This window comes from Mauremys mutica, chromosome 3 (assembly GCF_020497125.1).
Source record: "Mauremys mutica isolate MM-2020 ecotype Southern chromosome 3, ASM2049712v1, whole genome shotgun sequence".
NCBI classification, from domain to species: domain Eukaryota; kingdom Metazoa; phylum Chordata; order Testudines; family Geoemydidae; genus Mauremys; species Mauremys mutica.
The window spans coordinates 154,089,093-154,113,974 of record NC_059074.1 but is presented as its reverse complement, the minus strand read 5'-3'; the positions used below and the strand labels follow the sequence as shown (position 1 = coordinate 154,113,974).

At 41.9% G+C, this 24,882-nt stretch overlaps 1 protein-coding gene and 4 non-coding genes across 5 annotated transcripts in view; all 5 read right to left on the bottom strand.

Annotated features, from left to right (window-relative positions):
- The window catches only part of WDR43 (WD repeat domain 43), a 34,827-nt gene extending 14,381 nt beyond the window's left edge, over nt 1-20,446 (bottom strand). Inside the window, exons 1-6 of the mRNA XM_045011241.1 lie at nt 20,152-20,446; nt 13,927-14,061; nt 9,806-9,927; nt 2,375-2,495; nt 1,158-1,297; nt 445-547 (exon numbers count right to left, since the gene is read on the bottom strand). Of these exons, the coding sequence (XP_044867176.1) occupies nt 445-547; nt 1,158-1,297; nt 2,375-2,495; nt 9,806-9,927; nt 13,927-14,061; nt 20,152-20,379 (849 nt within the window). The 5' untranslated portion in view covers nt 20,380-20,446. The remainder of the gene's footprint in view (nt 1-444; nt 548-1,157; nt 1,298-2,374; nt 2,496-9,805; nt 9,928-13,926; nt 14,062-20,151) is intronic.
- LOC123367737 lies at nt 962-1,041 on the bottom strand. Its single transcript, XR_006578620.1, has one exon. It is a non-coding gene; the product is annotated as a small nucleolar RNA SNORD53/SNORD92 (small nucleolar RNA).
- On the bottom strand, nt 2,143-2,226 carry LOC123367739. Its single transcript, XR_006578621.1, has one exon. It is a non-coding gene; the product is annotated as a small nucleolar RNA SNORD53/SNORD92 (small nucleolar RNA).
- LOC123367735 lies at nt 5,616-5,693 on the bottom strand. Its single transcript, XR_006578618.1, has one exon. It is a non-coding gene; the product is annotated as a small nucleolar RNA SNORD53/SNORD92 (small nucleolar RNA).
- Nucleotides 12,823-12,900, bottom strand: LOC123367734. Its single transcript, XR_006578617.1, has one exon. It is a non-coding gene; the product is annotated as a small nucleolar RNA SNORD53/SNORD92 (small nucleolar RNA).
- Nucleotides 20,447-24,882: the final 4,436 nt, after the last annotated feature.

The following is a 24,882-nucleotide window of genomic DNA, read 5'->3' as shown; positions in this document are numbered from 1 at the left end:
TGATTGCTAATAAATTGTTTCAATTTTAGAGTCAGTTAACATTTTCACATTATTAACAAGAATGCTGAAAAACATTTAAGGGATGGAAGTCTGAATGCTGTTACTTTGTAGCTCTCTAGTCTAACACCAGTTCTCAAACAAACCCATTAATTCGCATTCAACACTCTTCCTTGCTTACCACACACCAGAGTGTTTCAGAGTCATAGAATATTAGGGTTGGAAGGGACCTCAGGAGGTCATCTAGTCCAACCCCCTGCTCAAAGAAGGACCAATCCCCAGATTTTTACCCCAGTTCCCCAAATGGCCCCCTCAAGGATTGAACTCACAACCCTGGGTTTAGCAGACCAATGCTCAAACCACTGAGCTATCACTCCCCCCACTAACAAGAAATCAGCACTGAAAACTTGAAACCAAAAATGTACAAGTTCAAACTACTTCTCTTACCTCCTCTTTGCTTTCTGACATTGTTATGTCAACAAAGATTGGCTCATCTGTAACAGTAAAAGACATCACAGCATTCTTGTCTTTTCTATCTGATCTGATCTGCCTGGAGACACAAACAGCACATATTTCGCGTAGTAAGAAAAAACATTCATTACTCTGCTACTCTCTGCATCATCACTGAAGGAGAGCACAATATTATAAATCCCCTGAACAGTGACCATCTACAACCCAGCTCTATGTGGATTAAAGACTTATCAACTAAAAAGTGTTTTAACTATTCAAAGCTCACCATGCCAATCATATGTTTTCTTAAAATCCTAAGAATGTTCTAGCCCCAAACTGTAAATTACTAAAGAAAATTAGTCAAGATTCTTGTACAAAACAATCCCCAAGTGCAAAGAAAATGTGAATGTTTAACACATACTTTTTTTAAAATAAGACACTAAGAGCAAAGAAGTCAGTCATGTAATTATGTTCTTAGCATGTAGTACAGTCCTGAGTAGGGTCTACAGGTAGCATGCTCAGACACAGCCAAGGAAATTCACATCCTCATTTTATTGTCAGTGAATTGAAACCACAGTTGAATCATCATTGCATCAAACCAGAATAACCCTTCTGTTTATCTATGAGCAAAAGAATTCAATTCGCACTTTTGTGAAAAGTCTGTGCTCAAACTGAGCATCAACAGATTTTCACAAGAAAAGCCTACATACCATACACTGAGTAACCGGTCACGTGCTGCTCCAGACAGGAAATAGAGCCCTGTAACTCCGTCAAAGGGCTGACTTTCATTTGGAGGTCGTACCGTGGTGAACAGTAGCGCTGAAACTGCTGTTGCATGGCCTGTGAAATTCTAGAGGAAATGAAATTTTATTTGTGATGGGATGGTGAAGAGTAGTCATATAGTAAACTTTTGATGTTCAAGCTGTGACGAAGAACATTATGCAAGCTGCACAGGTCATAGCCAAGTATTACAGAATATGTCAAGACGTTTCTACAGTGTTTTCAGTTAGAACTAGAATCCGGCTGCCTTGAACCTCATGATATTCATCAAGAAAGAAATGAAAGAGGTTACACAAGGAAAAGAGACAGACTGGTAGGTGGAATTTCAGATTGGGAAAAACAGAGAGAGAAAACGTCATCCTCCCCAACAACCTTCTGTATTTTATTCTGTAGTACCCTGTGGGACTACCCCAAGAGGTGGTGTTACACCGGTACCTCTGTTACTGCCCAAAGTTACTTCCCCATCTATTCATCTTCTCATGGGGCTTACAAGAAAATGAAGACCTGTTTTCATTTTCAGCCTACAGTTGAGCATACTGGTTGGTCAATGCGCCTACTATTTTTAATTGGAGATGACCAGCAAGTAATTAAGTTCCATGTGTTTAGACCAGGTTTTTGTCTGTGTACCTAATAGAATGTTTGCTACTATGCCTCCCAACCTGCTAGGTAACAGATAAATAATGTAGCTGGTTACATTAAGATTGGAAAGATACTGTCTGAAGTCTTATAGCACTGGGTCTCTGCTGAATGCTGCTGGCAGAGTCCATTGTCATATCTGAAAAGAGCTGGTTTGGTCTATTTTTATGTCTCTAGAGACAGAATTAGGAAAACACACACAAAAAAAAAGACATCCAGTGAAAATGAGCCATACGAAGCTTATGTTAATAGTTGGTTTGCACAGGGGCTACTGACAGCACACTCAGACACAGCCAAGGAATTTAGCGTCCTCATTCAACTGTCAGCAAGTAAAAACCACAGTTGAAGGTATCATCATAGCACCAACTTCCAGTAGCCCCTGGACTGACAATTATTTCTTTATACTCAACACAACTTGGACATGCTGCACCAGGAAATACTAGCCACACTAGGTCAGTTTAATCAGGGAAGAATTTTTTTTAGATCCAGTATATAAAAAAAATTCACTTACTCTGTAGACTTCTTTGGTCTCCAGGTCCCACAGTTTGATAGTTCGACCAGCGGAAAGTAACATCTTTCCATCTGGGCTGATGCACAGACAGCTAACGCTGCTATTGTCACCTTTCCATTTGCTAGATTTTTGTTTGCAAGGGAATAGAGGAAGGTAGGAAGGGAGAAAGGAAAGGGGCATCAGTTAATATATCTCAAACTCAGAGCAGCAACGCTGAAGAGGCTAAGAAAAATGCAATAGATTTAAGAAGCTACAAGTTGTGTCACAGCAATTAGTTTTTTTGTCCCCCCACAACCAAAGCCATTTATACACAAGAATATTAATGTGCATCAAATGAAAAGGCCACACAGTCTTGGTCCGTTGCGGCCCATACTTTACCATTTCAGTGTATGTAATGCTGGTGAAAGGCTCTGGACTGACTGCCCCAAAGTCCTGTACACAAGTGTGATTTTTATGTTGTTGGTGTGCCTTCAGTTTATATATTCTAATTAAATAAATGTCTTCGTAGTTATCTGCAGCAGCAGGTAACTGCAGTGAATATGGTTTCTTTCAAACGTTCATTCCCACAATGTAGGATAGGAAAGCAACCATTGTTAAATGCTTTGAGCAGCTACTGTGAGACACTGAATACAGGTCACATGATAAACTCACACCTCTGAACAATCCGGCCCCTAGTTGTGATTTTTCAGGCATCTGTAAATCCACAAGCTGAACTGATCAAAGGACTATGTTGGTTCCAGTGTTGGAGCTACAAAAACAAGACTTTAGGTGACTTACATGGAAGCAATATTAGCCAATCAAACATCTTGTGGTACTTTTGGCTTGGTAAGCTACTAAGAACTCAGTAACAAACAGACTCAGGGCAATCCACTGAGATCAATGCTGCTGTTGGTGGCACCAGGCATGGCCCAGTGTTAACAGAGGGGTGGAAAATGACAGTGCCAATGAAGGCTCCCTGTATTAGGCCTCTGCTTGTCCAAACCGCTTCCATGTTTAGACTTTAATTAACTCCACAGGCTAGATGGAAAGAATGGAATGTGTGGCAACTAGTTATCAGTACCAGGAAGCAATTATACAGCCTGCTTGCACCTGGCTGAAGGGAGTGAAACAGAATGACCGGTCAAGAAAAGTTACTAACGAGATAATATGTTTTTTGCCAAGTATGATCTAACCTGTTTAGAGTAATTGCTACGTTATAATGTATTTGCTGTATGGGAACTAAAAAGGAGGGAGAAGAGGGGGGGGGAAGGGGGAGCTGGGCATTGGGGGTAATAGACATGCTTAGCTAAAATCATGTATAAAGACAGAGCTGCTTGTATGGGGTGTGCTTGGTCTGAGACCTGTCTGTGTCTCCGAGCACGTGCTTTGAGATCTCAAATAAACTTTTTTTTGCTTCTCCACCCTGGTGTGTCTAATTGGAGCGAGGCACTCCGGGCAACGAACCACTGTTGCTGTCGCCTCAGGCCTTTGTGCCGGCAACACTGCCATAAGGAAATTATTTAAGGAATAAATATACGAATACAGATCCGTTCCCACTGAGCATGAGGATTAGCTCCTCCAGGAAGATTCACCCTTTCTGGGGGAGCCAAAAAAGTCCAGGGAAGAGAGACAACTTCCTCTTCTCACACAATTTTTTAAATTTATCATTAAACCAAGCAGAGACGTATCTGCATAGTACTAATTAATCATTAGATGGTGTTGCTTTTGCAGATTCCTAAAAACAACAAATGTGGCTTCCAGTGAAAGAATTAGGAGAAACATACAAGCTTACTGCTGCATTGACAACCGAACTATCTGAGAAGAGATGGGCTGAGGCACTTACTGAGAAAAAAGAAATCTATAACCACCTAGTTTTACTTACTAACTGTTAACTTCCATCACCACAACACTGATGGTTTTTAATAATGTCTACTTGGAACTCTCTTTTAATGCTTTTGTAAGAAGTCAACTATTCTGTTAAAATTATTAAAGACAATTATTTCAGGGAAATGGCACAGAAGAATAAAATGTACAGGTACCCATATTTGAGTGTACATCTACACTGCAGTAAGGGGTGTGAATGGCAGCTTCTGTAGACATACCCACACTAGCTGTACTCTAGCTAGCTCACTAAAAATAGAAGCGAGGATGCAGTGGTGAAAGCTTCAGTGCAAGTTGCAGAGACATATGTACTCAGGGGAGTCAGGCAGGCTTGTGAAGCCCACACCACGGCATCCTCCCTTCTAGTTTTAGTGAGCTAGCTAGAATACAGCTAGCACCAGTAGGTCTACAGAAGCTAGCACTCACTGCCCTGACTGCAATGCAGACAATACCCTGAGAATGTCCTTTCAAAACACATCTGGCTAGATTCTGTGCAGTACCACCCAGGGCAAGAGGGGGGTAAAGGTTGCTTTATGCTACCTTTGTCTCTTTCAGATTCTGGGCTGCTGCAGGACTGAAATGGCTCAAGCAACCCTACGTGTTTCTGTAACTTATGGCAGCCTCCCTAGTGCTAAATAAGGGCCGTGCAGCAGCTTAGAACCTGTGCAGCACCTAGCACTATGAGAACACCTCCTCCCACCCCTATGCACTGGCATATGTAGTACAGAGCTACCTGTACCGATGCCATGTTGTTAGAGCAACTTATAGCAGCAAAAGGAGAGAGGCAAAATCAGTCCCACCCTCTCTTACTAAGATCACTTCAGAGACTCACCCCCCATTCCAGATACATTTCATAATTTCCAACACACACCAGCACATTGGCAGCCTTTGTGTCAATATTCTGCATTCCAAACACATTGTGAGCTAGATATTGAAAGAATGACTGTACCAGCTGACAAGACGACAACAGTGGTCAAACAAAGGCATTAAAGCAATTTTAAAGACAATACAGTACTATACAGATTGAGATACAGACTCTGAGACACCCTGTGACAACCTAAGGTTGTGTCCACACTAGAATTTTTCTTCCAATTCCCACTAGTGGTAGTGCTAGAGTAGCCTGCTGCTGGCAAGTCTGCACAAGCACTGCCACCCTTACCAACACCAGTGGAGCTACACCAATGATAATGCAATGTTACAAGGGTTAAGTGTCCTACTGAGTGCTAGCTTTATCAAAGACGGCACTTACAAGTCAAGAGGATATGGTTTATTCTTTAATTTTCAAAGAAGATTTTGCAAAATTAAAAAAAATAACAAACAGCTACTCTGACCCTCTAGCGATTGCTGCCTTCAGCCTTTTTGTTTCACAATCAGCACCAGCCTGCTCAGACAGCCAAGAGGAAGTTGTCCCCACTGCACATCAGTAGTAAGCGAAACCGAGTGGGTATCATCACAGCAAGGCATTCTGCTTAATGAATGGGCAGAGAAAACTGATTTAACGTTCACGACAGTGTGAGGATAAGTATTAGTACCTGACTTTACATAATCATGTGAGAACATCCTCTGGATTCCTAAGGTAAAATTTTCAAAAGTGTGTAAGTGACACAGCAGTTTAAACGCCATACTCACTTCTGAAAACGTTGTCCGTAGTACTACATTTTCCAAAAAGATTCCAGACTTAGCATATCAAAAAAGCAAATAGTTAAAGAGTGCTTGAAAAAAAATCACAGGCCATTCCCATGAAACACAACAAACCAACAGTGGTGAGGACTGCATAGCTGTTGGTATCATTTGCACATTCTTGTGCCTGATAAGATTTTCAAATCAATCAGCCACAAATAGCAGTGGTAGGAAAGCCATGGACAATAATGAACCCAGCACAATAATGGCAGGTCACAGGGCAGGAGCCCACTCATCTGTAGCTGAGCATGGTTCCAATGGTCACATACCTCCTGTGCTGTAACAGGAGGATAGATGAGGTCCCTAGAAGATTGATACTGATGTTGAACAAAATGAAATACAAACACGACAACAGGCGGGGTTGAGCCAATAGATAAGTACCTGGTATGTGTTGGGGTACGCGTGATGATGATGATGTTCTGATTCATACGACATCTTACTGTGCTACTTTTGGTCAATGTGAACTACCACTTCAACCAGAAAATGCCACCTGCAGAACGAGTCATTCTGAAAAGAACTTCGCTTGGAGAGAAATCATGAGATGGCCAGCTCACTACTCCCTCCCTGCTCTGTACTAAATCGCAGCAGCAATAGTAGAATGGGGGGGAAGAAGTAGTGCCTGAGAAACTACAGGAGGGCCAAAAAGGGTGCCTTAAGCATGTGGGTGACTGGATACCATGTCATATTAAATAGGTCATTTTCCCCCAGCCCTGCAGCCACTTATTCCTGTCAGGGGTCTGCAATGGCAGTGCGTTTGTGGATGGCTCAGCATCCAAGAACACAATACCCTCTAAGTAATATCACCTGCAGCGGAGGAGTGCACAATACAGCTCAGGAAGGAATTGCAAATGTGGATTTAAACCACTTTTGCATTCCCTGTTCTGCTCTGGCTGTGCAAAAGGCTGGTTTCAGTCCCCTTGGTGTACATTAGAACTGCCTGAAGGCTTCTCTAATCTTTAATGAATGCTAACATCCCTAAGAGGTTCATGAAGTTGCTTGGGTTCACACAACTATTCTACCTTACCCAAACCCATATCCCGTTATGCTGGCTCTAGAGGATCCCCATAAACTAATGTGACCCTCCCATGGCTCATTTTCAGTCATTTTCAGACTGCTTTGTTTTGGTGCTGATGTGCAACGCTGCTTCACCACAAAAGAAAATATGGCCTGATTTATAGGTTTTAGCCAATGCCCACTGAAGCGAACAGAACTCTTTCCATTCACTTCAGTGGGATGTGCATCAACCTCCAACTGTAGCACAAGTGTATCATCTTGACTGTCTCATGGATTACATGAGTAAGACACAGCAGTTTCAGGACAGAAGAGTATGACATTGGTTCTGTTGTTTGAATCTGAATGGAAAGAACAAGCTTCTGCCTAAAAACTACTCACTTTTACAGAAGGGGGGAGTCATTTTCAATGCTGAAGAAAGTTTGAGGTTCAAAAAAAGTCTGAATGAAACCTTACCAATTCTTTTGTGAACCTAAAACCCAAAGAGTTTTGCATATTAGATTTTACTGCAAATAATTTATTGTAAACAGGACTATTGTGTGTTTCAAAGAGTATCAGGTGTGTTTGGGGTTAAGGGTAAGACGCCTTCTTGATTTAGCAGTTCAAGACCTATTTTCAAAAATGAGTTAGCAGCCTAAGTGCCCAAGTCACTTTTGAAAACAGTATTTGAGCTCCTAAATCATTTAGGGCACTCGAAAATTTTACCCTAAATATCTATTGTAGAGACATCTCACAAGAGTCCACTATTCTGCTGCTGAAAACCAACAGATATTTCTAGACTCAGAAAAATTATGTGAAATCCACTGGTTTTGTAGCAGCAGTAAACCGAGGCGCTGTCTACGCGCAGTTGAGATGTTTGCTCAAATTTGTGCAAATCACCTTTGATCAACACTTGTTAATCCATTTAAGAGTTACTGATGTTGATTTAATATAAGTCAATTCCTTACCAATGTATCAATTTAAGTTAAGGCCTGAGATAGAAAACGCAAGACAGATGAAAACAAGAGTTTTAACAGTGGTCAAGCTTTTATACAGAAAGTTTCAGCAGCAGATTAAAAAAAAAGTCTTCTCATGCGCCTGCACTCACCCTCTCAACCTTACACTGGGTGGTGGCTGAGTTACAAAAGTGCAACAGGAAACAGAAACACTCCCATAGTTTAACACACATGAAGCTATTAAACCAAGAGGATGCTGGAGTATAGAAAGTAGTCATCCTGTGGACTGAGGAATTCCATCAAATTTAGTTCTGCTGAAAACACTCTCAGTAGTCAGGCTAAAAGGGCATTTTTGTGCATTACTTAAAAAGAAAGGCTTACACAACCTTTCACATTTTGGGAGGGCTCTCTGCCACAACCAGATTCCACACCAATGTGGCAACCATATCATACATATTGTTGAAGTCAGAGCAACCAATGAACTATTGAACACAATGTTAATAGTGAAGTCCCATGATGTTCTGTAAAACTGTGTAATATATTTACTGTTGCACCAGAGAGGGGAAAAAAAACCCTCCTTTTAAGATTTCCTACTTTTTAAAGCTGGTTCTGTTTCAAAGGTTTCAGTTCTTGCAAGATATGAGTCCTGTCTAGATTACCTGGGGCGATCACTAGCTGTGGTGTAAGCCATTTTTCAAATCTGTCATGGAATATTGCAGTTGCATGCAGTCTACACTAGCTAGGAGTAGACATGCTACCATCATTTCCCTCACTACCGTGAACAAAAGCACCAACACCTTATGTATACTACAGACAGGTTATGCACTAGCATGGTTGCCTGACACAGTTAGTGATATCCATAATCTAACACAGACAATCTTAACTGTGGCATGCAACTGTACAAGCATATGGTTGTGTGTAATGCAGACAACCTGATAGGCTGCTAGCTACTGTACCTTACTGGAAATGAATCTGTGACAATACTGCTGCCCCAGCAGCTTTCTGCACAGCATACAATATAACAAGAGCAAATTAAGTCAGCTGTTATGGACATATTTCAGAGATGTTTAAATATTTAGCCCTTTTATACTAGAACGTATATTTGTTTTGTTGTGGCTATATATTAGCAATTTAATCTATGAATTTTCTGCCTTTTGCAATTGTCTTACCACTTTAATAATTTTCAGTTCATACCAAAAAAGGGGTGCCTGAAGTTATGCTCTGAATCTGTATTTAAACATTCAAACAAGTGGTCTGACTTTCAGAAGCAATGAGCGCACACCCAGTGAAGTCAGCAGAAGATGCTGGGTATTCACCATTTTTTAAAACCTTGGCCTGCATTTCAATAGGCTGACACAGATTTACATAACTATGTGACTGTGAAATACTAGATGAAGACAGTGTACTGCACAGCACATTTTAGAGTTTCAATAGACCTACTTTATAATACAAGAGCATGTTCTAAATTAAATGCTTGTGAAATCTGGTTTGTGAAGACAGCCCCAAAATAGTTCTGAATAAAAGACAGTTACCTTTTCCGTAACTGGTGTTCTTCGGTGTTCACCTAATATGGAATGGACATGAGCAAGCACTCAGAGTTCAAATTTATATTTTTTGCTGAGACTTGTGACCAGAATGTCTGATATTTTTTAAAGTTGATTTTGAAGAAATGCCAAACCCAATTATTTTCTTGACACAGTGCATCTTTTATGCCCTTAACAGAGCCACAACAGTCCCCCTCAGAAGCCCAGCAGAGCGACAGCTTTCCCTTCAGCACAGAAGACTGGCTACCAGACCCTGCTGGCATGAAGGTCAGCGTTCAAACACCTTGCATAGCAAAATATGGCACCTCCAACTAGACCTGACCAAAATGCTTTGATGAGGGGAAGGAGGGCACGTGTAAAAGTAATGCTGACACTATTGACTGCAGACCAGTCTCACTCACCACTTCACTTTGCAGGTCTGTGTGTTCCATTCCACAATGTGTTTGTCTTCTGAACAACTATATAAACAACCATTGTCCTGGTGCCACCGTACACAGTTTATTCTATTGTCATGACCACCATCCTACAAGAGAAACAAAGGTTTAATTGCTAATGGGCAAATGAAACGGGCCTTGGCTAATGAGTTTTTGTGCAATCAACATACCGAACAGGCCACTTTTGGGGAGCTAAATCAGGTTATGGAAAATATGAAAAGGGTTATTCACTCAAAACAGAGAGATGGCACTACACTGCAGTTTTAAGCTGGTCTCACACACATGCATCTAGATAGATGCTAGAAATATAAGTGGTTACACCTTTAAAATTCTTTAAGTAATGAAAGGTTTAGTGAGAGAATTCAAGCCTGCTCTAGCAATTTAAAGTCACAGATAAAGAAAACCATCCCCCTCCTCCTTACAGCGACATAAATACAGCCCAAACAGAGCTATCTGAATAAACTATGTATCTTGCTAGCCTTCTTCCCTGATGATACAGATATCTTCCAGATGGTCCCTTTGAGAGCCTTCCTGTCCAAGCAAGCTGCTAAATAAGTGCCATTTCCATGTATTCAGCACTTCAGAAGGAGCCATCACCAGACCAGATCCAAGGACTTAGCAAGAAACATCAGCCACCTCTCCTGTCCGTCAAGTGATCAAAATGGCTGCAAGCTCACAGGCCTGGAAAACAACTGGATGGGCATAGCTAATCACTCTATTGAATATCTCAATAATCAATAGAGCAAACAAGGAAGAAAATGGGGATGTCACGATCTAATCTCGAAAGGCAGCTAAATCTGATATTCTACACAAGGAGTTTTTTGATAAGGGGCAGAGACAAAAGAGAAAAGCCAGGAGGAGGAAAACCAGAGTCACTAGAAGAAGGGTTTCCAGCTCTGAGATTTTAGAGAAGGTTGGTGTTATGACATTCGATACCTTGGGAGAGCATCCTGTAACCCCCATATTCCTCATTTTTATATAATCGTGATCTTACAGATAAAGCATCCCTTATAAGGTATCAGGGGAAAGGTTATGATCAGTTTAAAGTCATTTCTCTATCTATATATGTATATCATTAATGCATATGAAGTTATGAGAATTGTGTTGTATGGTTGTTCAGTGACAACCATAAACACAATTCTCATAACGTCACATGTAAGAGAATGTAAGTTGGGAAATCAGCCAGATATTAGCTCCCCAGAGGCAACAGCAAGGAAAGTAACCAACACCCGGGCAGGGGTCAATCAACCTATCAACAACCATAGTGCAGCAAGGGAGCTGCTGGAAATGCATTAGATTATCTTTTGTTTTAGCTTGTGAATTTTCCCTATGCTAAGAGGGAGTTTTATTCCTGGTTTCTAGAACTGTGAAGCTAAGTCCAGAGGGGGAGTCCTCTGTGTTTTAAATCTTTTTATTACCCTGTAAAGTTACCTTCCATCCTGATTTTGCAGAGGTGCTTCTTTTACTTTTTTTCTTTATAATAAAGTTCTTCTTTTAAGAACCTGATTGATTTTAGTGTCTCAAAGATAAAGGGTCTGGTCTGTATTCATATTAAAGGCAACTGGTTGGTATATTATTCTCAAGCCTCCCCACGAAGGGGGGGGGGGTGAAGGGGCTTGTGGGGATATTTGGGGGGGGAATAGGGACTCCAAGTGACCCTTTCCTGCATTTTTGTCTAAATCACTTGGTGGTGGCAGCAATACCGTCCAAGAACAAGGAAAGGAATTTGTGCCTTGGGCAAGTTTTTAACCTAAGCTGGTAGAAATAAGCTTGGGGGGGGGTCTTTCATGCAGGTCCCCACATCTGTACCCCAGTGTTCAGACTGGGGAGGGAACCCTGACAATGACTCACCTGCATGAGGCCACACCAGGGGAATTGCTCAACCTTGCCTGGAGACTCAGCAATGACCCAGACATGCCTGGACTAGTCCCCAAGAACACAGGACTGAGGGTATAAAACAGACACAGGCCCAGCACGTGGCCCCTTCCTCCTTCACCCACCGATGCTGCAAGCAACAAGGACACTCTGAAGACTCCAACTGAGGGGACTGGCCCGGATTTCAAGGGTGAAATCTGTGTACTATGAACTGCAATATCCAGTGGTGTGAGGAAAAACTGCTTAGTCTAGTTGTTGCCCAGTCTAATAGGGTTGAGAGTTTAGACTGTGTGCTTATATTTTATTTCTTTTGGTAACTAATTTTTTGCTTATCACTTAAAAATCTATCTTTTGTAGTCACTAAATCTGTTTTACTGTTTATCTTTACCAATGAGTTTGTGTGAAGTGTGTGGCAAATCTGCTCAGATTCTGCCAAGGCTAGTATATATCCGTTTTCCACTGATGAAGTGGTGAACCAATTAATAAATTTGCACTGCTCATCTTGAGCATTGCAAGATGGTGTATTCCTGAGATGCGGTGCTGGGAGCTGCAGAGATTTGGCTCTGGTGCCTCTCTCTGTGTGATTCATGAGTGGCTCTGGGAGCATTCATGCAATCTAGCTGGGTGTAGTGCTCCACATGCTGTTGTGCTGAACGATAACAGCAACTGGAGGTGTTTGCTGCTGGTCACTAGTAAGGCACTGTGAAAGACAGCCCAGACTGGAGACAGTTCAGGGGTCACAGTGGTCCCATAGTTCCATGTTGCACCCCAGGGATCCCATCACAGGGCTCACTGGTCAAGTCATCGAATAATCCCGGCATCATGTGTCCCAAACATGGGAGTCTATCAGTGTGGGAGGGAAATGCACTGGGTTATACTTAATCTGAGACCTCGTATTAGAACTCAAGTCCTACCAAAGGAGCAGCAACAGCATTTTACTGAGAATCTGTTCTAACCAGAATGAGAAGGTGAACACATGCCTAGAGAAGTTACTGGATCTTCTTCCAAAAGATTAACACAGTTTTCTAAGAGCATCGCTAACCTGCTTTTAGTCATAATTTGAGTTTCCTGTGAATTTACTGAATTTTACTATTTAATTCAGCACCAGCCTGCTCAGACAGCCAAGAGGAAAATGTCTTCACTGCAAGTCAGCAGTGAGCGAAACCAAGTAAGCATCATCACAGCAAGGCATTATGCTTAAATATTGGCAGAGAAAAAATCTGATATATTTCAAAACCAAAAATGACTTTTCAGTTATGACAGAGTGAGGAATGTTCTTGCAATTCCAAGTATTTTTTTTTAAATGACAGCCCAAATAAAAGCCACTATTCTGTTACTAAAAAAAGAAAAATGGTCAACATTTCTGTGGACCCATCAAAAACATGAACTTTGTGGGTAAAATAAAGACGTGTCACCAGCAAAGTTTCAGCATTCACCCTATCAATTTTATACCAATGTTGCTAAACTACCACCCAACTTAACAAGGTACACAGACGCTTTCCCATACGTAATACATACACACTGTGCACCAATGCCCACAAGTCTATAACCAAGAGGAGGAAATCAGTCTCATATGTCTATTCCAAAATATTATCATTGATATCAACCATTATATTTCTTTGTTTTGTTACAATTCAAGGCTAAATGAAAAGGCACAGAAGAGGTGATGTTAATAAGAAGGAAAAATGACAGCAGGATGGAACCACCACCTGATGGGTTTGGGAAAACCATATGCTGAGAATATAAAGGACTCACACAAGACGTCATATGGAAAGCTAAGTCTGTGATTCACACTTTTATAGAAAAGCCAACATGCCAGTGCAAGTAGCATCTCCATGCTAGCCAATGCAATTTTTTTAAATTCTCAGACACAGAATATTGTCTAATTGTTGAAGATGCAATGCACCCATGATGAATTTCATGGTGTTTAAATCCTTACTATCCTTTTGAGTTAAAAGGAACTCAAGAATTACAAATGTACATGTAATCGTATGATATTGCGCTAGTCTAGAAAAAGTAATTCCTCAGTCTATACATACTTGCAACACTAGAAGTCGAATTATTCTGACATTCTTGTGGATACCACATACACACATGAATGGGTAACTACATAACCATTCAGAATTTAAAACTTTGTTAAATTAGCTTAGCCCACCCCTCTGAGCAACAGATATGACCTTACAAATAGACAGAAAGATTGATGTGATGCTTACTAGTTTGCTCTGTAATTCTCCTTTAACTGTGCTGTATAATAAAATACTGCCAACCGCTGTACCAATAGCCAGCAGATCAAACTGTTCGCCTGCTTCTGCAGCTTCAGATTTCCTTTTTTTCCTCTGAGGACCCTCCTGAAAAGAGATTGGGAGCAGGGTTAAAAAAAAAAGTAACAAGTTAGTCTGGTCTGCTTCCACAAATAAGGGTTCCATAACCCTAGAGTTCAAACACAATTGGGAACAAATGTGTGTAAATTCTAATGTAGACAGGACACAATCATGTTTTTAACATGTTAACTAACAGGATTACAAATCTTAGTGTAGACAAGCCCAAAGAGTCTTATTTCCACCACTATGGCTCAAAATCTATTTTTAAAAGATCAGATGAAATCCTGATAGCATAGTGGCAGTGTGCTGTTCCATGAAGAAAACCCCAAGGTCATTTTCTAGTCTTTGCTTTATTCCCAGAGCCAGGCTGAAAGGTAATACACGGGGTATGCTTCATCCCCAAAGGGGAAGGTCAAAACCATAACAGAATTCAGCATTTCTATACTACTTTTCATTTTTCAAAGCACTTTACAAACATTAAATAAATTTTCAACTCCCCTGAGAGGAAAATGCTATTCCCATTTTACAGGTGGGGAAAATTAGGATAACACAGTGATTTGCCCAAGGCCACAAAGGAAGTCAGTATTAGAACAGGCATTATAACTCCTAGTTCCTGGTTCCCATGCTCAGACCATTTTTTAATCCCTTGCTCTCAGTTTGAGAGCCACTGACAATCTCTACACAGAGTTTCAGCCTGTCCTCCTTGGCCAGAAGTGTGGTGGGATGGCCAGGTTAGGTAAGTGAAAGAGACTAGACTCAGTTCCTCAGGATGCCAAACCATAAAGAAAGGAGGAGGAAAAGCCGCCACCACCACCACACTTCTGTTCACAAGGGTTTAATGTCAGACTGTGTTCATACTTAACTCTTTAAGGGCTTCAGAAGAATGAAGCAGCCCCAACCCCATAGGTAAAAGGAAAATATTTTTCTGACGAGTTTGTTGTACCTTATGTAGACACTACCTCATCTCAGATTTCATTTTTAAAAACTTTCTACCCACAAGACACAAAACGATGTTTCCTCTACAGAACAGGATATCTGCACTAATGCACCGCACCACCAGGAAGCCCAAAAAGGACTCCTTGTGGGCTTAAAACAAGAGCCTTGCTGCTCCACCTACATACGTGTCTCTCTTACAACATTACAATAGGTGACATGCAGCATGTAATTAGTTTGTGCCCAAGCCCAAAGATATGAGAGCTGCAGGCCATCTGGAAGCCTACACATTTAAGTTTTAAATTTTAAACAATGCAACAACAACAAAGAGAGAGAGACTTTGCATCCCTGAAGTTACAATACTCTAAAAAAAATCTGAATAACTGACATTTGAATAAAAAAAATATCTAACTCCATTCAAAAAGTTTTCACATAAAGCCAAACCTAAGTGGATAGCTGAGGTCTCTGCTTGTCACGAACATACTTTCAGGCTTCATTTTCAGAGACAAAGGAAGAGTTTTTAAAAATGCACCAAAAACATGAGTGCAGCAAACACTATAACACACATCTCAAAGCGTGTTCATACCTGGAACTAAACATTTCAAATCAGGTCTAATGCATGTTAATCTAGGTTTTAAAGTCATGATCAACACTAGGTCTGAACATTAAACCAACTAACTAAACTTGTTTGGAGGCAGTCACATTAAAACTGTGTTTAAACAAACACTGTTCTTTGGTCAGTGAAGAGGAGGCCTATGTTCACACTGGATGCCCACACAGTACCGGAAGACCCTAAATGCTATCTACATTTACTAATACTCTTTCATACTAAAGATGAACTGCAAAGGAAAAATGAAACCAGTTAAGCACAGATGGGTGCTGAAAACCCTTTCTCCTTGAAATAGCAAGCAACCAGCCATAAGCACAGAAGCACCTACTAATTTATCTAAAATTTTTCCACCCTCCCATCACTTCTACCCCCCTCCCCAAAATTCTTAGTTCACTGGAGATATTCCAGAACACATTACAAATACAAGCAAGTTTTACCTAAGTCCATCCAACTCGTAACATTTCTGATGTCACAGAATGAGCGAGCCAAGTAGTAGCAAAGGTTCTCCAAAGGAAACTTGTTTTTAAAGTTACCCTATGTCTTCGCTGAAATGCTCCCAAAAGCTTGGCTAATGAGCGCATTTGGGTATGGCGTCTTTAGAATAAAAGGTGCTAAACCAGTGGTTCTCAAAGTTTGCACTGGTGCCTCCTTTCACATAGCAAGCCTCCGAGTGCGAGCCCCCTTCTAAATTAACACTTTTAAATATATTTAACGCCATTATAAATGCTGGAGGTGAAGCAGGGTGAGGGTGGAGGCTGGCAGCTTGCGGCCCCCCATGTAATAACCTTGCAACCCCCAGGGTCTCCAGTTTGAGAACTCCTCTACTAAACAAACACGAGGATTAGATATTGATCTAGAAAATGCCTCGCTCACACCCTTCCAAAAAAATCCATAGAACTAAATACAAACCAGTCTTAGGTCCTGATCCTGCAATGATTGCCACACGGTGATATTTCCTATTAACTTCACTGTGACCCAACACAGAGCTCACTGCAGGATCAGGACGCCTTTGATACCAGACAACATCTAAGCTTTCGTGTGCCAGACATAGAACTTGATCCTGCCACATGAGTGTCTTACTATTTTTTCAGATGCTACGGATTGAAGAAATATTTAGAATTCAATTACGATTGTGACTTAGGAATACTAGTATTTTATTTAAAGCAGTTATGGTAAAATAATTTGATTTTTTTCCTTTTAAGAGGGCATGCTTTTCCATAATAGCCTCACTTGAAAAGTAGATTTTTATAAGGGACTATTTCAGGGAGACTTTCTACTGACCAGCACTTTAAGAAAATAATGTCACCATAACAAAAGCTAAAATACCTCCCACACTACAAGCACATATACAAAGATTGGGGAGATGTGTGCTCCAAGCAGCTATCACAGAGCTAGGAATTCCCAGGATTAGAGTTCAAGATCTCACTATTTCTACAACTCATCCCCATACTGGCCAAAAAATGTTTGGTCATCATTAAAGTGGCAAGAGTCCAGAACATATTTTGCCTTTGTGTAAGTGGAACCTGGCCAAACACCACCTAGAGGCATCTACTGGCATATGATTGTTCTTAAAGCATATGACACATTAGCAGAAAACAAAGTTTTCCAGTGCAAAAGGAAACAAAGTGTGTGTTACAAGCATCCTTTAGTTGGCTCAGCTACCAGAGCTTTATTTTTTCCCTGCTTATTCAATCTGAGCAAAAAATCAACAAGTTACAAAGCTACAGAGAACACATACTGCAAGATATGAAAAGTTACCAGTTCCACAAGAGAACATGCTGAAATACAGGTAATGCTCAGAGTTCAACATGTTAAGAGATAATTAGTATTAAGATGTGGCCCAGTGTTCAACAAAGTTCCTTACACAAGATAAAAAGCCCTGTCTACACAGAGATTTTAAAACATGTTAGCCCTTTTCTGAAGAACCATTTTCAAACACAGTTCTTGCTAGAAAGCTGCTTAAGCTCATGTACACCATGCCAGGACACCATGTTATAACAATGTTTGAAAGCTATAATACAGGTTATAACATACTTTGGTTCCATCCACATAGGCAAAAACATATCCATGCTGTGAAATGGTATCCCAACATGCAATACACCAAGTGTGAGAGGCCCACAGTTTCTTCAGTCAGCACAGATACCAAATGATAAATATGTTTTTCAAAAGTGTGTTATAATTGATCAAATTAAAGTACGGGACAATAGGGTCACTTGCTGGAGGATTCTCTGCAGCTTGAGGTCTTCAAACCACAATTTGAGGACTTCAATAACTCAGACATAGGGTTTGTTACAGGAGTAGATGGGTGAGATTCTGTGGCCTGCATTGTGCAGGAGGTCAGACTAGATGATCATAATGGTCCCTTCTGACCTTAAAGTCTATAAATTAGGAGATCTAAACTACTTCTCTCTGCCACAGTAATCCTGTGTCCTTGGGCAATTAACAATCTCTCAGATTTCCCAATCGGTAATATGGGATAATACTCAGGAGCACTCTCAGAATAAATTAAACAAGTATGTAAAGCACTTTGAAATCCTTGTACAGATGTTACATAAATAAAGAAATATTATAATATGGTTACACCCTATCTATACTACTAGCCAGGGGGAAACTGCACTTTCTGAACAAGAACAAGGTTCAAATACTGGTTTTATCCTAAAAAATGGTTGAGATGGTGGCTTCAAATCTCAGTGTAGACAGGATGTAACTGAGCTAGCGCCTTGTTGTTTTAATTCTGATCACACCTTTGGTTTGGTAATGAACTGTAAAAAAAATAAGACAAATGCTCTGAAATTCAACACTGGAATTTCCAAGTTCCCGGATGATTGCTCTGAATGAAGTCACTGAATATTACTCATACCTATTTAAATCATTCCTGAATCCTGGAAAAATTCCCCTCCACAAATAACTTGCAAAGAGCAAAAGTGGCGAGATAGATGTTATCCCAAAGGGAGACTGAATTTTACATAACTTAATAGTGTATGAATTCCTAATATGATTACTCTCTCCTTAAGAGTATCTCACCAATAGAGATGATATGAAGGACAGCATGTTACAAATATAATTCATTCTTTGAGCAAAGGATACTTACAGCTATTATACATACACACAGTTCAATTAATTTATATGGCTAATACAAACCTATTTCAGAAGAACTACCTATCAGCCAAATCATTCTGTCACAGCCACAGGTGAGAATGGCTTACCCAAGTGTTTCTCCCCACTCCAAGTTATCTGGGTCCCCAAATATTTTTGATTACACAAGTATTTTGGATAAATGGGGCTGTACTAGGTATGTCAGAACTGTAAGAAGTCATTGTTCCTTAGTTCTCTTCCTAGCTTTGGACACTGGGTGACTTTGGGCAAGACACATACTCCCCAACCTGTAAAAGTGGAAAATACTTACCTACATCACAAAGGGACTGGGAGTCTTTTCCCTAATGAAAGACACCACAGGTGTTATTGTGGCATTATATATATATATATATATATATATATATATATATATATATATATATAAAAAGTATACATAGGCACAGATGCAAGACCATAGACATAGCAACTGTAAACTCTTTTGTAAACCCTTTCTTTTCTTTAATTAAAAGCCATCTTTTTAAGAACCTGATTGATTTTTCCCTGTTTTTTAAGATCCAAGGGGATTGGATCTGGACTCACCAGGGATTGGTGGGGGGGGAAAAGGGAGGGGGAATGAGTAATTTGTCCTTGTTTTAAGATCCAAGGGGTTTGGATGAGTGTTCACAGGGGAATTGGTGGAGGAGTCTCTCAAGGCTACCCATGGAGGGGAAGGTTTTTTGGGGGGGAAGACAGAGTTTTCCAGATGACTCAAACATTTGGAGGTGGCAGCCTATTGATCTAAGCTGGTAATTAAGCTTAGGAGGTTCACATGCAGGTCCCCACATCTATACTTCTAAAGTCCAGAGTGGGGGTGAAACCTATGACATGGCTGTAGCCCAGAAAGCTTATGCTCAAAGGTGCCACACGTACTCCTGTTCTTTTTGTAAACTCTGTGTTGCTACTGCTCCAGCGGAGACACTTAACACCAGCTTGGGCCACCCAAGGATTACCTCACCACTAGGCGCACACACGATGGATGGTAAGATTCCCCCATCCCATGCTCTCCCCTCTCCCCACCCGCAAGCCTAGGACTGAGTTCACCTAATTCCTCCCTTCCCCCAGGGCTTGCGCGCACTAGCCCCCCTCACTGGAGCGGCTCCCCCGGGACGGGGCCCTGTCGGCCCCACCACCCCTAGCCTCGGCCCGAGCGGGGGTGGGTGCCCCACGTGCGCTGCCCAGCAGGGTGCTGCGGGCAGGAGGCAGGAGGCCCGCAAGGGGCTGGGGGCCCGTGGCGTGTCCCCGTCACACGGGGGCTGTTTCCCGGCTGTAGGGGGGGCTCCCCCCCACTCGGGGCCTGCTGGCTGCTCTCCCCGGGGAAGCCACATGGTGCCGGGGGGTGGGGCGGAGCAGGCCCGGCCCCGCACGGGGCGAGCGGGCCATGCGGTGAGCAGGGCGGCGGCACTCCCGGCCCGGCCCCGCGTTCCCTCCCGCCCCGGTACCTTGCTCGGGGGCTGGCGGCCCCCCGGCGGGGCCCAGGCCAGGCAGGTGCAGGCGGCGCTGAGGTGGGCGGAGGGCACGTACTCGTGCTGCAGGCGGCTGCTCGGCGTGTCCCACACCCGGAGGCGCCCGTCGGGGCCGCACAGCGCCAGGGAGCGGCGGCCGCCCGGGGAGAAGGCGCAGGGGGCCCGCGGGGCGTCCCCACCACACGCTGCTCCGGCCGCCGCCATGGCGCTCTGGGCCCGGCCTCTGCTCCAGGCCAGCGGCGCAGCGGCCACGTGTTTCCGCCCCGCGCAGGCGCACTGGTCGGGGACGCGCTCCCTCTGCGCCGCTCCTCCCCTCCGCTGCGTGCAAGGCCCGCGGCGGCGGCGGCGCGGGGGGGGGTTCAGTGTGGCAGGAGCGGGAGGCCTGGGGGGGAAGCGGAGGGTGGCTGCACAGGAGGTCGGGGGTGTCTGATGTGTGTTCAAATAGTATTGTGAGGCGGGTGGGGGAGGGTGATGAGAGTATCAAGGGTGAAAGATGGGATCCTGGAGGCTGAGTGTATGGCAGCTTTGGGTGGTACTTGCTGTGTGCTGGAGGGGATTGGGGGGGTGTCCAGAGATGGGTGTATGACAAGCTTTTTTTGTAAGGCTTCTCATTGTGCAGGCCTGTTAAATGTAGGATATGTGACTGTACCAAGGGATGCCTGAGACATAATTGTTGCATATTAATTTTATTAAGGTTCATCTCCTTGTTAGGTACTGGGAAAGAGTAAACATCTGCCAGAACTGATCAAAAGATTCATAGATTTCAAGGCCAGAAGGCATCCCTGTGACTTCTTGTGTAACACAGGCCATAGATGAGAGGGGTAGCCTTGTTAGTCTGGATCTGTAAAAGAGTCCGATGAAGTGGGTATTCACCCACAAAAGCTCATGCTCCAATAGGTCTGTTAGTCTATAAGGTGCCACAGGACTCTTTGCTGCTTTTACAGGCCATAGAAAGTCTCCAAAGTAATTCCTAGAGCAGAGCTTTTAGAAAAACATCCAATCTTGATTTAAAAATGGTTAGTGATGGAGGATACCCCATGACTGGTCCTATGGTTAATTACTTTCAGTGTTAAAAATGTACACTTTATTTCCAGTCTCAATTTGTCTATCTTCAACTTCCAGCCATTGGATGGTGTTATACCTTTCTGTGATAGATTGAAGAACCCAGTATTAAATATTTGTTCTTGGACATATACATTCCCATTTAGTTAAATCAAAACACATACTGTTTTCTTTCATATACCTTTCCAAGCAATCCAGTGACCTGTCCTCTTCATTATTTACCACTCCCCCAACTTTTGTGCCATCACCAAACTTTTTTGGTGATGATTTTATGTTTTCGGCCAGGTCATTAGTAAAAATGTTAAATAGCATAAGGCCAAGAACTGATCCCTATGTGAGTCCACTAGAAACACACCTGTCTATGATGGTTCCCTGTTTTTAATTACATTTTGAGACCAATCTGCCAGCCTTTAATCCATTTAATGTATGCCACGTTAATTTTATACTGTTCTAGTTTTTTTAATCAAAATGTCAGGCAGTACCAAGTCAAATGCCTTACAGAAGTTGAGAGAGACAATATATTTTATTTGGATCAACTTCTGTTGGTGGAAGGTACTTTCGAGCTTCAGGGCTGGGGACGGTACAGAAGTCTATTACATCAACACCAAACTTGCAATCTTATTAAAAAAAAACAACCAAGTTAGTTTGACAGAATCTGATTTCCATAAACCCATGTAGATTAGCATTAATTATTACTCTCCTGTATTAACTGAGTTGTGTATTAGCTGCTCCATTATCCTGTGGGAGTGATAGGAAATAGAAAATATAGCCTGGATATCAGAAAAAAAGTCTTGACCCATTGGGGTCTATTAAAATGCAACATAGTTTCCCATGAGTAGTGGTGGAAGCCCCAGTGATTAAGCAAGAATGGAAAAAGCACTAGAAAGTGTAATCTAGAGATCAATCCTCTACTTACCAGGAGGTAGTCTAGATGATTTAAGAGATATAGAAATTACAGAAGAAAAATATTTTCCCCTGATTATTAGGACAGTGCATTGCAAATTGTTGTATCAGGCTAGATATACATATAAACAGGGATGTGAAAAGGTGTGATTCCTGACCAATGTAGCTGTGCTGGCAGAAGCCCCCTAATATAGACACAGTTATTACTGTACAACCACATGTTTGCCAATCTAGTTTATTTCACCTAGTGTTGTTTTGGAGGGGGCGGGGGCATGAGTAGAGGTGGGGCTAGAATAAACTATGCTTGCAAAAGTACAATTCTGCCAATTCAAGCTGCAACCACGGTAGCACTCTAGGAGCGCTTTGCTAGTACAGTTAAGCTTTCCAAATGCAAACCTGGATTAATTTTCATTTATGATAATAATTCAGTACACTGTAAACAATTATTTTTTAAAAGTACATTTCAGATGTACCACTAGCTTTTCAGGATGCATGTTAAATATACACATAGTCCTTTCTGTACTGTACCCATTACATATCTTCTATATTCCCTTGAGGCACATCCAGTCAGAAGAAGCATAAGATAAATACTTCCTTGCAAATGTAAATTTTTTCATACCCTCTCATTTAATAGTTCCTGTCTACTTCCTTTAACATGGGGGAAATTATATATGATGGGGAAAAAAATCAATGAAAATATTGCTAATGACTGTGTCTCTGTCATAAATAGTTTTCCACAGAAGAGGTGGGCAGGAAAAGCCCAGAAACCTGTTCTGAATGTAAACAGTTTAAAATTGTAGTTTATAGACTGCAAGTATAAATGTATAATGGCTTATGTTCACCATTAAAACCATGCACATCTCACAGCCAGATCTTCAAGAGCTATTAACATGATTATTTGATTTACAGCACCCGTAAATATGGTAGTCACTTTACAGAAACATGAGAAAAGACAACCAAAAAAATTTTCAAAAGTGCCTTTAAAAACAGGACTTGGGACAGAGGTGAAAGTAAGCCAGTACGGTCTGGTACAGCGTACCGGCAAGAGCCAGTACGCCGTGCTGGACCGCACCGGCTTCCACGGTGGGGATTGAAAGGGCTCAGAGCTCCCTGTGGCTGCGGGCAGCCCAGAACCCTTTAAATCCCTGCCCCAGCCCCGCAAAGCTCGGGGTTCCCCCAGCAGCCGGAGCCCCGGGCCCTTTAATTTGCCCCTGAGCCCCGGGGGGCTCCCAGCCACCTCTTCAGATCAGAACCTCTGATTGATTTAAAGACCCTGGGGCTCCCAGCCACAGCTGGTGCACCAGGGCCTTTAAATCTTGAGAGGCCACGCCTCTTCCAGATGAGGCCACGCCCCCTCAGGACTCTGGCAGTACCTACAAGTCCTGTAAATTACTTTCACCCCTGACTTGGGCTCATAAGTCACATAAGCACTTTTGAAAATTTTACTCAAGGTCTGTGTCCCATAGGGATGATGGTAAGGGATGAGCAAGTACATAATGATCTACAGTAACAATATAAGAATTCACTCTGGGTCTGAGTACATCTTATGGTTCTGATGCAAATAATGAAGCTTTGCATTTTTTTTCCCCCCAGTGAAGTGTAACATTTCTAAACAACAAAGCAGAAATGAATGTTACGGAAGGATTTAAAGGATGGGAGTAGGAGGGAGGGTGGATTGTTAAATGGGTTTTTCTTAGTTTTAGGTTTTCAGCTATTGTTTTTTGAAATAGGCACATGCCATCAGTGGATTCCCATTGTCTTTCCTCTTTTAGGCTCTAGTCCTGCAGTGAGCAACCTGTGGTCCCAGGGTCCATCCACACTGAGCTCATTGCAAATGGGGGCCTTATAATTCATTTGGAAAAATAAAGATGCAAAGAAATTGCTCAGACCATGTTGCAACATAGACAAAAACCTTAAATCTTCAGAAAACGTAGTCAATCCCTGACCTCCGGCCTAGTGATTTTGCAGTTGTTCCTTCTCCACCATTTTGCATTGTAAATGAAAACAAGCCTCTAGACACGCTTCTAACAAAGTTCTATTCAGCATATTGTAATTTTCTTTTGATTGTATTTGTTTTTGAAAAACATTAAATTGCAGCAGCATATCTGCCTTACCTATGTTTTGTCTTTTGTGCCCAATTGTTTTGCTCAAATAAACTTAAATTATAGTATGATTCATTTAAATCGAAATGTTATGCCGTGTTTTTGTCTAGCTGAACAAGAAGCCAGATTTAAACTATATTCATTCAGATTAGTTGTTACTTCCAAGGTATGTTTTTTTGTTTTCTTGTTTTGGGGGTGGGGGGAAGGTGTGTGGCAACAACTCTAAGAGGGTATAATAAATAATAATCTTAGCATTCTTATAGCAATTTTTTTTGTTCAAAATACTTTAACTGGATTTTGATTAATGTTTGTAATCTTCAGGACAGATTTTTAGAGTAAATTCTTCCTTTTTATAGATGGGAATGTTTATGGGATTGTATTTCAAATCCTTCCAAATTTCGCTTATTTAAGAACGGATATACTGGGTCAGACCAAAGCTCCAGCTAGCCTAGGATCCTGTCTCCAGACAGCGGCCAAGGCCAGGTACCCCATAGGGAATGAACAGAACAGGTAATCGGTGATCCGCTCCTTGTCGCCCCCTTGTTCTTACTTGGAAGGAACCATCTTCGCAGTCTGTATTCAACCGAAAGCAGTTTAAAAATCTTTCCCCCTACACGATGAAGGGTTTTCATGGGTCATT